At 31.4% G+C, this 14,602-nt stretch overlaps 1 protein-coding gene across 1 annotated transcript in view; it reads right to left on the bottom strand.

Moving 5' to 3' along the window:
• Positions 1–2,602: 2,602 nt before the first annotated feature.
• The window catches only part of LOC148628299 (uncharacterized), a 28,077-nt gene continuing 16,077 nt past the window's right edge, over positions 2,603–14,602 (bottom strand). Inside the window, exons 5-7 of the mRNA XM_088585741.1 lie at positions 12,764–12,876; positions 11,337–11,455; positions 2,603–6,604 (exon numbers count right to left, since the gene is read on the bottom strand). Coding sequence (XP_088441867.1) covers positions 6,419–6,604; positions 11,337–11,455; positions 12,764–12,876 — 418 coding nt within the window. The 3' untranslated portion in view covers positions 2,603–6,418. The remainder of the gene's footprint in view (positions 6,605–11,336; positions 11,456–12,763; positions 12,877–14,602) is intronic.

Raw genomic sequence — 14,602 nt, 5'->3', positions numbered from 1 at the left:
TTATTTTGGTTTCCTACACTGTCAATAAAACTCTTATTATCAATGGAGTTTTTAATTTAATAATCAGTAATTAGACTATATGAGCATAATTTTGTATGAAAATAAAAATTAACATATAAATATTATTTCAAGTTTATTTTTCAAGTGAAAGAGTATCAATTTCTCTATAAAAATATGAATTATTTTATTTAAATAAAACATTTTAAAGAACTCAAATTGGATATAAGATAACAAAGTTATCAAGTTTTGAAAATTGGGATTCTTATCATGAAATTGTTAATTGTTTATTTGCCAACGAATTTGACATTTTATGATATGCAAATTAGTGAATATGTCATCACTAATGAGATTGGTGAACTCTCCTATTGATGTACCTGGAGTCCAGGTTGCTCATTTGCTTTTGTTTCTTTGTACATGTTATTTTAGTTTTTTCATGTTCTTCTTTGTGTGTGTCTATTTTCCCTGTCTAGTCTTTATCCTTTGAATATATTCGTTTGATTTCCCCTCAAATCTTAGTTCCCTTGATTACTCTTACAAGAGTCCATATTGACAACCAAGAATTTTTAAAATGAGCATTGAGAAATTGTCTTTTTCATGATTGGAGCACAGTGGAATGAGTAAAATGTCCATGAACTCCTCCCAGGATTGTTCAAAATCTTCCAAGTTAAAATATCATATGTTCTATACAGCCGAAGATAGTTTCTTACTGATTATGGTGTTAAACTTTGTACAAATTTTGGTAGGAAATTTCCCCATATTTTTCATAGTGAAATTCACCTAATATTTAGTTGTAAATATCTTCTATTTGTGTACTGTCACTTTTTAGAAAGCGTATGTTAATTAAGCATTTCAAATTACTAGTGTGCATAAGAAATGCCTGAATCATCGATTGTCTCCTTTCACAATATTCTTCGGTGGAGCTATACTTCAGTACCAATCCATATAAAATTCAGACACTGCCTATGGTATAAACGATTCATAGTAAAGAAAACTCCAGGAATAAACAATATTTTTTCGGTCTTTAAATCCTATACTTTTGCAAAATTAGTCTTTTCTGTCCTCAGATCTGAATCTTTGAAAAACTCATACAAACATTCATCTTGCCCGTAATCAAATCAACCAATTCAAGAACGATAACTCCAGCAAAGTGCTCATTTCATGTACAATCTATGTAATTGTTATCTAAAAAGTCCAAGAGTAATCAAGGGAACCAAGGTTATAGCGATAATCAAAAGAATGTAATCCAGGGACAAAGACCAGACATGGAAAACAGACATTCACAACAAAGAACATAAAGTAACTAAAGTCATTCATACAAAGTAACAAAAGTAAATGAGCAACTTGGACTCCACTAAAAACTGGGAGCATGGACCAGGTGCACCGGTAGGGTAAGCGTCCTCTGCTTTTCTAGAAACACCCGCCGAGTTGCTCATAAAAAGTCAAGTCCGGGGTAGACAAACGAGGAAAGGAAAACTATGACCCGTTGAATACATCAGTTTTCATGGTGCTGATGGATACACCATAACGATCCACGAGTTCATGATGACGACCATGAACCAACAACCAAATGAAAATCTAAGACTGGTCTGTAACTGTTTCTGTGGGTGGATTTTTGACATGAATGTAACTTGTCTAGATTTCATATAGGACTGCTATCCAAATTGCATCTTGTATGTGGCAATCAACCTAGAAACTAATTATACAATATAATTTCTGTAAAAGAAGAGACCCAACCAAGTATACTAAATTATACACTAGTGAATAATAACATAAAAAATAAATTTTATATTATTTATTTTTTTTTTTTTTATTTTTTTTTTTCTTAGTTTCAAATGTGAGATATTTCATATCAGAAAACAGATAAATAGTTATTTATAACAAGAATGCATTATCTGTCACTAGGACACTTGTCAATATCTGTCACTAGGACACTTATCAATATCATTTGAGCACAGGCAATATTAAGAATACAAAAGTCATACTCTCAGAAATATCAGAATTTTAACAAGAACCTTTCTTCTACGTGAATTTTGTCATTTGATATTTCATACAAAAATTTCTAGCAAAGAAAAAATAAGTTCAAGTTGAAATTCTGATACTTCTAAAATATATATATTTCAATAGCATCATGCTTTACTTTCACTTCAACATTTTTCTGAAAGTCTCATTAGCAAGTACCTCCAATTATTAAAAGCTCATTTTGACACAGAAAGATAGTCTTAAGTGCAACTTGTTTTAATTTTTTTTTTCATTTAGTTTTATCCCTACACACTATAATACATCCATCCACCCTCCCCCACCCCTTATTTTTTTTCTTTATTTTCTGCCCCTTTGTATTGCTCCATATTTACAGCCTAATTAAATTTATGAATATTCAAAAAAAAAGGTGTTAACATAGATATTTACATATCATGAATACTCAAATATGGAGATGCTATACATTGTTTATAACAGGTATATTTCTTAAAACTAAAAATTTGAAGTGGGTGCCTAGTTAAAACTTAAAAGAAAATCAGGCATGATTTTGCTAACTAGCAAATATAAATAAAACTTCTTCCCACATTTTGCCATTTTCGACTGCAGCCACAGTACTTATTTCATATTTTCTTTTTTTTTATCATAAAATTTCAAAAATCTTGAGTATAAAAAAATAATTTATAAAACAAAAGCATGATTGTCATTTTCAATGACCAATGTCCAAAAACTAATGAGAATTACTTCCCTTAGACCATGAGCCTATACCAACGAGGCACCCACTTTCCTGTGCTTTGCGATGTTCCTATACACATACATGTACACACCACCTATACATTAACCACATTTACATGGGCATATTTACACTCCAAATGATATAAACTGAATATGGTTAGTTCTGACTAAATGTTGAACTTAAGTACAAAATTATTAGTTATAATATTTATAAATGAACTAAATTAGAGATCATTTTCTGAACTTAAATGGCACTCTCGCCTTATTTTTTTCCGATTAAAATTACTTCAAAGAAATAATTAAGCATACAACATCTCTTTTTTTTTTAATTATTTTTATACAATATGTCCAATAATTAATCACATTTTTCAAATGCTTAGTATAATACTGAAACGTGGTGGATTCCTTCTATGAAAAATAAATACACACGTACTCTAGTACATTATACTTGCAGCCATAGTGGTACAAATATTGTTTGATATAAAGGCAATGTTTGACATCAACATATAAAGCTGTTAAAGCAGAGATGACTGTGTTCATTTCTTTAGACAAAAATATTATTTTCAATAAATTTTCAATCAGTTCCATGAAGACAGTGGATTAATATATATTTTAAATACCTATATCATTCAATCTGCAACAAATACGGAGGTCAAAATGATATGAACCTATCAATATAATGGTGGTAGAGGATTTACTTAGTTAGCAAATTAAAATAACAAATTAAAAAAGTCAAATGAAACTTCTGCATGAAATAAAATTCACTGCAGAAGTTTCACTATCTTCCAAATCTCCTACAACATTCAGGAAATCCCACGCACATTGTCTGCACATCTTACTACCCACAAAAATAGAAAATAAATATTATCACAACCAAAGTGTGATATCGTGTGTGCATACTGCACATAATTACCCATGTTTTCCATCACCAGGGACAAAAAAAAGTTTGAAAAGCAAGGACCCAAAAGTATTTTTAACTTAGAAAAAAAATATGGACATATTGCAAAAGTAGGGTTTTGCAGAATGCATGTACATAGATATAACATGCTGCTGTGATAACTTAGGTAAGGAAAGAGGGGTGGGGCAAAGTTCATGGTTGCCAGGGTTAAATACAAAACTAATAATTATGCAAGAGGAAGTCTGTAGAAAAAAATAACATAAGATATGAGTGACATTTTAACCTCCTTGCAATTGAATGGTGCTATTATTAAAACATAATCGAAGTATTTGGAAATTTGGATGGAATTTCACTTATTCCATCACAACAATAGTGTTTTGGAGATTAAGCCATATGTTAAATTATTAAAATACTAACATTTTAAATCTGACATGTTCAAAACAAAAAAAAAAACTTTTTCATTTCATTAGTGACTATAATTAGATTACTGAAAACTTCTCAATAACAAACTGAGTGTGAAATCTGACATCTGCACAGGTAGACAAAATAGATGTTAAAATTCCCCTGAATCAGCAAGTACCACCATGACTGCTAGACATAATGTACTCAGTAGCTATAGTTAACCTCGGCTGACTTGGATAGCTCACAATTTCTGTTATACGAAAAAGCAGGATGTTTACCAGGCATATTTTTATATGCTGAAATTAACCTTAGGTCTTAATGAATGAATATTATGGTGAAAGGTGTACTGTACCTTTAAATACTAGTGAATATTTCATTAGCCAAGAAATATTGTCTATTTCCACATTAACATAAGGTAAGGATTAAATAGGGTACTTATGGTAGTACATTTACACTTACATGTATACACCAACTTCAATTTTTTAAAGTTTCATTGAAAGGGCATAGGTATTAAATCTCTTCCAAGTATGATTCTTTGCTTAATTTAGCATCAGCAAACCAATTTCATTTCTAATAATCATGAATCAGGACAAATCTATATTACGGAAACGACACAAGTCCAAAGCAGAATGTATCGAAATATGTGAATGAGTTGGAAGAACTACTTTAAGACAGTCTGTATTTTTGGCTGAATTTTATGAAATTAACCATAAAATCCTGAAATTATTGAAATTTAATACTGGTACTCCGGAGATATTCACAATCCATAAAGCATTATTAAAAGCCAAAAATTGTAGAATTATGAAGAATCCTTAAAGGTAAGATCTAAAAATAGCAGCATTACTAAATCTCAATACAAGAAATCCACCACTTTTTCAGCTCATTTCTGTAACAAATGAAAGGCACTTTATAGTGTAACCCTGGGTTATAAAAGCTGATTAACTAATTATTAATCTTCATAACATAATATTTGCATACTTAAATATTTTAGACTGTTGCCAGACAGATTGACATGTATTATGCTTTTAACTGAACACATAACCTCACTGATCTTTCTGTAGCAATAACAAATATAATCAAATATATTAACTTTTTAGAGAAAAATGAAAATACGCCACGAGAAAGAAGAGTGTTAACTTTTCTTATTATGAAAGTAACCACATGATACATGTACTTTGTGACTTATCATTTTGGTCAAGTTCAGTCTTCAACAATAAAAATGCATGGTGATAGAGCATTCGGTGTCACCCTTATCTAACTTAGTGTGAATATCAACCTATATCAAAGTCATAATTCTGAATATAATATTTTATTATTTCAAAAGAAAGTAGCTGTCTTGAAAAATTACTAGGTTCACAATCTCCATACTCATATTAATATTATAATTCTGAAAATTTCTCTATTTTCATTAGAAGTATCCACATGGGTTTGAATTCTGCAGAATACCAACACAGTGGCTTAGCTGGAACCGTGACTGACCAAAACATTAGTAAATGGTGGGTCCTTTGGATCTCTGTGCATTTATGCAATTTGAAATACATGTCCTAATTCTTAATTAAGAAAATTTTATGTTTACAAAAAAATGTTGTTACCATTTAAAATCAATCAAATAACAAAAAAAATCAAAATCAAACTCTGTTTAGAGAAAAACCACAACATTAATTTGTTTACTGAATCAAAACAAAGATTTCTGAGACATCATTCCCTAATGATTTCCAATGATAAAAATGAATGGTTATAAAAAAATAAATATGTACAGCCTAAAATCAATAAGCTTAAGTTATTAATCTCTCTGATACAAATAAATACATATGACCAGAAATCATGTGAAATTCTCACAAAAAACATTATATTTTTCATTCTACTTGGTTATAAGATGATGGACTAGTAATACAAATCAAATGTACAAAACCATCTACAACTCAAGATATTTAAAAGTGAAAGTCAAAAATCTTTCTGAATAAATTATGCCCAGGAATGCACTTCCTCTTCCTCTGTATCTATGGTAACACATCATCAACAAAGTTTCGAGACCACTCGTGCCTCATATCAAACTTAACAAGATCAACGAAGTCAAGCACTGATAAATAATATCACAATAATATCAAGTCATTTGGATTCCAATGACGAAAAAATAAGGACATCCTCATTGTGAAATCCCAAGGATTTATTTTTAGACACAATCCATAAACATGATGACATGATTTCATGTCTATCTCCAACATTGCGAAATCGGTTTCGTCCAATGAGGATCATATTGGAAGCTTGTAGCACCTAGTGCAATAATAGCTTCAATGATCACATGACTTTAGAAATGACACCTGATTTGATGATACAATGGAAATCTTTAGTCATGTGACATCAAACACTATTGATGAGTAAGGTTAAAAGCTGGGACATCCACAGCTATCAAGATGTGAGACCTAAAGATTTCCTTTTCTCTGCAAGTTTTTCTTTCCGCAGTTCTTTTAGTCTCTGTTGGATTATTTTTCTCATCACTTTGTATTTGTATTCGAGTTGAGAACAGTACTCATTTTCTTCTCTGTCTAAGACCCGGAGGAAGTTCTTTAACTCAGGAAGGCTAAAGGCATCCCACTGAAAGGGAAAAAAAAGTTGGCATAAATCTAACTACCGTTTCATGTAACAAGCAACATGTTTTATAATTTTTAACGATCTAATGAATGAAATTACCATGTCTGGTAATTCTGATCCATTTTTAAAATTTTTTTTTTTTTCAAATATTATGGAAGTGTAAACAGATATGAATATCTTTCTCATAAATTAATGAAAGACACAAAGAAATTCCTTCAATCCTTGACGCTTTTTCTAAAATGCAATGTCTTTGTCAGTTATAACTTGTGAATAAACCTCATTCTGAATTGTCTTTGTAATTATAAAACAATCCTGGATACTACCCCAGAACAGTTGGGGCAAATATAGACAAACCATTCAAGCTTGATACAGCCCTGAATTTGGACTGCCTTTAATGTGTGACAAAAGATAAGAATTACACCAGAATTTAAGTAGCCTTTCACTATCATGCCCTCACTTCATTATATGGTGTGAACTTGAAGTACAACTTCAGGGTTTCATTAAAATATCTAAGTTAAGAATTTCCTCAAGTCCTGTGTTTTTCCTCAAACCTTCAATTTCAAGTGATCTGATTGGTCAAAATTTGAATTGAGGAAGGATTTGAGGAAAATCTCAATTTGAGATGTTTTATGAAACCAGACCCTGGACACTTAAATGTCTACACACACTTATGATACAGATCCATACGATTAAAACTGAAATTACACTGTTATTATTATGCAATCATACATTTGGTACAATTTGTTAAGTTTTATTGGCACTGATAGACAAAATGCAACAAATCAAATTTTAATTTAGAATTTTTTTTAACACACTCAGATAATTTTATCAATCTTGCAGAAATATCAAAGAGAATTATGGAAATGTTCCTGCTGTCTCTATGAAAAAGTAATACCAAGATAAAAGTTTGCCATAAATAAATTGATATGTCGTCACACATAAGTTTCTACAGTGTAACCAGCATAACAGGTGTGAAAGACACCAAAAATATCCAATAAAATATTGTAAGAAAATGATTTGAAGTTTTCTTAGGTCACTATTTACAAGGGATTCCTACAATGGACTTAATATCATATTTAGGATATAACGAGAAAGAAAATGGTAAATATGTCAAGAGACAGCAACCCTCAAAGATGAAAATTGTCAGATCAAAGCTACCCAGTAGTCTTCAACGAATGATTAATATACCATCAAACCATAGGGTAGACGGTAGCTGGCCCCAAACACAACAGGTACAGTGAAAAATTTGCCCCTAAATACTCCAGCAACATAGTGAAAACGAAACAATACACACAAAGGCCAGAAATTCCTGACTTTGGACAGGTGCACAAAAACTTTTCCAGAATATAATAAGGATGCACCATGAAGCTCATACAAACATTTTAGACATCAGGGAAAAGGGAAGTCGGTTATCGTAACCTGCTACCCACCACCACCTCCCCAATCTACAGGTATGCAAAAATAACATTAAGCGGTGAAGCAAAAAAATGTCTGGAGTTCTACAATTAATCCCAACAAAGAAAGACCAGCTTGAGTACAAAAAGTTTTAACTGGTCAAGAATGCAGCTAACAAAAACAAAGCTACAAATATCAATTATCATGTTTATATCTGCATCAATCATTGGAGAGATTACTACCATACAAAAAATTGTAGGTGTAGAACACTGATTTAACCATATTTTATTGTGGTATAATAGCAAATTGGTGCCAAAACCACTACAAACTCTTCACACTCCATCATATGTTCTGTATTTACCATGTTACTACAGCTAGTCTGCCAACTATGACTAGTGAAGACTAATTAACCGAAATAGTTAATTATTTTTAATCTTTACTATCTATGCTGTGTATTGGCATCTTGGTTTATATTTTTTTAGTTACCATATGTTTAATCACATGAAACCCCCTCTCACCCTAAAAAAAAACACACACAAAAAAGAAAAAAAAAATCATCATTTTTAAATAGTTACAGATTCTAAATTACAGTTACTGATTTTTTTTTTGTTTTAATAGCAGAGGTAAACTGAAATAAAGTACATGTACTGACAGTCATGAAGCAGGATGAATAGGACAAAAGTTAACATACTGAATTGAATTATCAACATTTTTGTCTTCTCTCCAAGCATTTCAAGATGTATCCAACATATTTATCATATGTTTACAAGAAATTTTACTTATTTTCACAGAGCGCAGAATAAATCATCAATTACAAGACAATAATAAATATATCAAGTCATTTGAAATGTTACAGTTTGGATAGAACCCAAGTCTGAAAGAACATATACAAGTATATTTAACTTCAAAAGAGAGACGATTTGGAGGCATGTAAGAAAAGACTATAATACAAATACATCATACACCAGTATATGTATTAGGCACGCAGGAAGTCATAAACTTCACATAACACTGACTCTGCCTTCAAGACTTAACAGCTGTGTTAAAACAAGATACATCCATTCCCCCTATTTTTATCAAAAGTTCATAACTCGGAAAACAATCAAAAGACAAAGGGTTTCCCCCCCCCCCCCCCCCCACCATGACAAACATTGTAACAAAAATTTGTCAATCCCTAAAAGAACTATCCATACTGTGTTTTGTATACATGTACGGATGAATGGACAGTAGTATAGCTAAGAAGTGACTACCAATTTGAATTTCTTTGGTATGACTTGGCCAGGGATCAAACCCACAACCTCTCGTACCTCATGATTCTACCACTCCATCCAAATCTTTATCTCATATTTAGACAACATGATCACAGTCTTAATATTATCACTGCATGAATCATTTTGGTAATATTTTTTGGACAGCAAGGAGAAGTGTTTGGTGTGACTGGTCTGGGGATCAACCCCACATCCTCCCGCACCTCATGTTTTCACCGCTCAATCCAAATCTTTATCTCTTATATTTAGACAACATGATCAAAGTCTTAATATATTATCACTGTATGAATCTGAACATTATTTGTGATATTTTTGGTCCATTTTTAAGGTACAAAATATGTAAGACGTTTACCCCTTTCAAATAAACAAAACCTATAATTTCCATTGCGGTCTTTTTTGTAGTTAAACAGTGTATTATTGCGAGTTCAACCGAGAAATACAGAAAAATCTTCAATCACTGTTCAATTAATAGTTATAGATTCAAAACCTCCAAGAAATTCTGACCCATAACAAATACAAGGACATGACTTTCAAACACAGCAAAGTCACAATTCGATCAGAATACTAGCATTTCTAGCAGACATGTGAAAACCTAAAGTTTCTCATACATCCTTCAAAAACAAATATATATTATAGAATATTTAGAATACATATATCCCAATAAAATTTTAGAATATTTAGAATACATGTATCCCGATAAAACTTTACAAAATCTGTCAAACAGTTTCAGAGGACAAGCACCCATAAATTCTAGACTGATTAGAAATGTTGAATTAGGTCTATATCCCATAACTTCAAAAAAAGTTGCTGAATCAAAATGACAGCGAAGTAATAGTATACACATTTAAACATGCATCCCACAAATAATAGAATGTTTCAATGAGATGAGTCCATTGATAGACCAATATCAATAATTTTTCCCTTTGTCACTTTGCAGGATTCTGGACTTTTTTAAATTTTCAAATCAATGGTCCCCTTGTGTAAAATCCATAAAATCCTAATAAAATGTCAATGAATTTAGTTAAAGCAAATGAAATTTCAAAGGTCGTAGGTCAGAAACTGAAGGTCCAGAACCTCAGACCCCTGCTAATAGAAATGCACAGGAAATGGGAATTCAAAAGCTGATATTTTTTTTCCAAGTTGAAGACATAAAACAGTTATCTGTATGTACACAAAGAGTCACTTTTGAGATCAATGCAAAATTTACACAATCCAAACAAAGGATCGAGAAACTGGGTACTACATACATTTTTTTGCATGTTAAAACATAAAACTGTTCCAGTGGGTACAATTTACACTACAAACTCACCAGTCAATCAGATTAAAATAGACAAATATTAGTTCTATTAACTTGATAAATAGTTCAGTGATAAAAATATTTGATTTCCTTCCAAGAAATTTTTTATCTGTCAGTTTATGATAAATATTTATAGATGAAAAATTATGATTTATCACCTCATTCCAATATGTCTGTCTGCATTTCTACATTTTTTTACTCAAAAACATATGTTACTTTGGAATTTTTAAAATCTATATGGTATTCAATGTTCCCTAAAATCCAGAATTTTCAAATATCCACACAATTTGCTTCCATATCTTTAAGCTAAAAGTTAATAAACTCCTCCTGACCTCTCCATAAATTTTGATTCAAGATGTTTCATGTAGTAATTTGTAATGATAAAGATGTGTTGAACAGACCAAAAACTGTCAACATCTTGTTTTGGGCCAGTTGATCACTAGATGAGACTTACTGTGTGGTCACATTATATAATATTGATTAACTGAACCATGACAAGAAATTTTGAAGTATTTTTTCCAAAAGATAAAAAAACCCTTCAGTTTAGTGAAACATATAGCCTGACAATTTTGACGTGGCAATTCATTGGTGTTAAATAAACTTAAAATAAGGAAACTAAAGGTACATAACTCTGTTTATCCTTCAGTCTATTAAGACTATCTGACACCTTCCATAACTCCTGTAAGACCATCCTGAAAGAGAGTTCAGAAGTCCCATGGGTATTTAATGTGACCCTGTGACACTCAACCTGAATGGCCTTTAATTAAATACCTACCATGACCTCTCCAGTTTCGTTCTCCTGTAGGACCATCCTGATATAGGAGAGTTTATCAGGATCCCATTCTAATGAGGTAAGTAGTGGACATTCTGCATCAGGAATTCTCCTTAGTTTCACTGTAATAAATAACATGTGAAATTTGGGTGAAAATTAAAGTAGAAGCTTTAAAAATAATGCAGACTTCCTGAAAACTTGTTTGTTCATCAGTTTTTAGTGATAAATTTTTGAAAGAAATAGAGACAGCCCAATAACTTCAATTACAAATTTTCTTAAAATGATGTCAAAACGATTGTGTGTTTCTTATGTGACCCACAGAATAATATTTGGTCAGGTAGCTCCCTAAAGTCAGTCAGACTAAACGAATAATATAGGAATTCTGGTAGATTCTACATGTTTAATTACCACAGCTGAAAAGCTGTCTACTGGCCTATCATTTGTTGATTAAAGCCAACTTGAAACTATCATATCCCCAAGATAAACTAGTATAAGATGCCATGATGACTGAATATTTTGGACACTTGCTGTATTTCAGCAAATTGGCATTTGTTACTGTGACCTATAATTTCCATTATTTTCAAACACACACACACACATCTTGTTATCTGATTATCAATGTGTTTTAAATATATCAGTGAGTGCATCAAGTCTGAAAGATATAACACATGCAAAAGAAAATTCTAAATTTTTGTGGTGAATGAGTAATATGCATTTATCAATGAATAAATGTGTCTTGTCTAAGAACTAGTTCAACTTTCACAATAAAACAGCCTTTGTTTTAAGTAAACAAAAGTGCAAGCTACAAAAAGTTCACAGCCTAGAGCAATTGTCTACACAACATCCAAAATTTTAAGACAAATTAATTCCAACAGATAAGATGGTTAACAAGGCTGAATTGAAGGGGAAGATATTTTAATCATAATGAATGCATTTACTGCAGAGAAAAAGCAACCAATTTTACATCAAAAACATAAATTATCTTTCTCCCCATGACAGCTGACTTAAACCAGATTTATGAATATTTTACATCAGAATGTCAAATTTATGCATGTAACACCATAATTGAGAGATACTTCATAGTTTAAGAGAGAAATGTACATGGTTACCAGTAAGTTTTGAGTTGTGACAAGTCAGGCGACATGAGAGTGACATATGAAACAGACCATCCCGTAATGTATGTAATATATGTACCAGCAGGTGGTGACTACATCAAAATTTTCAGTCTGATGGCCAAAGTAAAATGATGATTTAAAATTAAAAAAAAAAAAAAAGGAATGCAGAAATGTCTACTTCAGGCAAATGAAAAATTTAGTCTCTAAAGCTAAGCCTTACCCTGTTTTATAAAACATTTTAAATTCAAGATGATTTCAATGTATCAACAATATTATTAGTCCTCAAGTCTATGTTATGTTGATGTTAATACTCACCTATTTTACCTCGACTACTGAGTTCCTGCTCATAAAGAGCAAATTTCCTTGGATTATCCAAGATTTGAAATTTTCTCAGTAACATATGTATTACATCTTTTGAGGTTGCAACACTGAAAAGAAAAACAAAATACAGTTCTAGCTTTATTATTTATCATGTAAGTGTCTGAATAAAACTTGAGACATTCAGCTGGCCTTTTTGAAAATGTTCACATCATATTTTTCTATGACAGTATAGTTTTGCTCTTTTACCCTTTGCCCTTAAAGACACTCTTCTATAGAAACGCAAGTTATCTGATCGCAATTCTGTTTCCTGATTGGCCAAATACTGCTAACTTAGTGGTGTTCGAAAAAAACTGTACTGAAAATTTGAAATTGCATTTGAAAAAACTGAATCAAAAATTTCAAATTACGTGCCATGTGTTATTCTTGAAAGAAATGTAGAAACATAGAAGTGAAAAGAACAAAGTTTTACTGTGTCGGCTATCTTTTTTTTTAAAGATAGTACTTGTTTTGGCTATCTTTAGCAGACTGAATCTAGAACAAAACTACTGGTATGCACTAGACAGAACTTTTGATGCCTTTGTACATATCAAACTGTAATTTTCCTCAGAAGAAACATTTTGAAATTAATTGAGGATATGGTCAAAGAAACAAAGGAAAAATTTGATACATTATACTAATCTCTGATGGAATACACCTTAATTTAATCTTTAAAATATTAAGTACATTTTAAAGTATCAAATTCTCAACTAAGATTTAGATACTTAACACACTTCTACATATTTAATAAGTATCATGGCTTATCAGGTTGAAGTAAAATTCATTCCAATTTCATTCATATCACACATGTAACATAGGGCAATATGCACACTGTAAGTAATTAATTGGCCCTGTTAACATTAAAAACCACTTACTGAAAACCCCTACTAAAATTAGGCCTTGGAAAAAAACCTAATATATTTAAGGATTCCTTTGAAACTAAAATTCAGATGTCAAATGACTTGATAACTAACTTGTTCAACAAATGTGCTATCAGAAAGCAATCAAAAACCTATTTTCAAGGGTTCTTCAAACTAAGACTTAAGTATCTATTATAATAATCATTTGAGAACATGTTTGATAAATGCACCTCCCTATTAAAAATGTCTGAACTTTTAAAACAACCAAAAAAGTCCTGATCAACGACCATTGACAGAAGTCATTTACGAAGTATGAAAAAAAAATCAAAACAAAAAGCTATATGATTTGTGGTAAAGCTGTTCTTGGACAGCCTCACAATTTTCATATTTCAACTTTTTGACTTCACCTATAAGGTAATGAAACACTAGAAATTCTGTGAGCAAGCTCACAAAGAGAATACCTCCGCTTCAAATGGACTCAAATGTAAAACCTTTAAAATGAATTTATCTCCCTTGGGAGTCCTCCAAAGTAACTGTGTTCCTTCATGCACATCTACATATGATGCCAAACCTTCCTATACGATTAAAAAAAAATCTTTTGAGTGGTGAAGGAGCAGTTTCAATTACAATGTTTTAACATGTAAAATCCTTTATTTGGATTATCTCCCTTTGGAGTCATCCAACAAATATTATATTCCTTCATGCACATCTACATACATGTATAATGCCCAACCTTCCTATAAAATTTCATCAAATTCCCTTTAGAAGGAGTTGCACTTACAAGGTTTTAACATGTAAAACCTTTAATTAGGATTATCTCCCTATAGCCCCCCCACCCCCTACAGTATTTACTGTCCTTCATGAACATCTACATATCATCCAACCATTCAATAAAATTTCATCAAAACCCTTGAGGGAGTTAGGAGGAGTTGCCCTT

Source organism: Perna viridis, chromosome 1 (assembly GCF_037379345.1).
Source record: "Perna viridis isolate PV_CMFRI_1.1 ecotype Kerala chromosome 1, ASM3737934v1, whole genome shotgun sequence".
NCBI classification, from domain to species: domain Eukaryota; kingdom Metazoa; phylum Mollusca; class Bivalvia; order Mytilida; family Mytilidae; genus Perna; species Perna viridis.
Note: the sequence above shows the minus strand (reverse complement) of the source record. Positions and strands in the feature narration are given on the sequence as shown.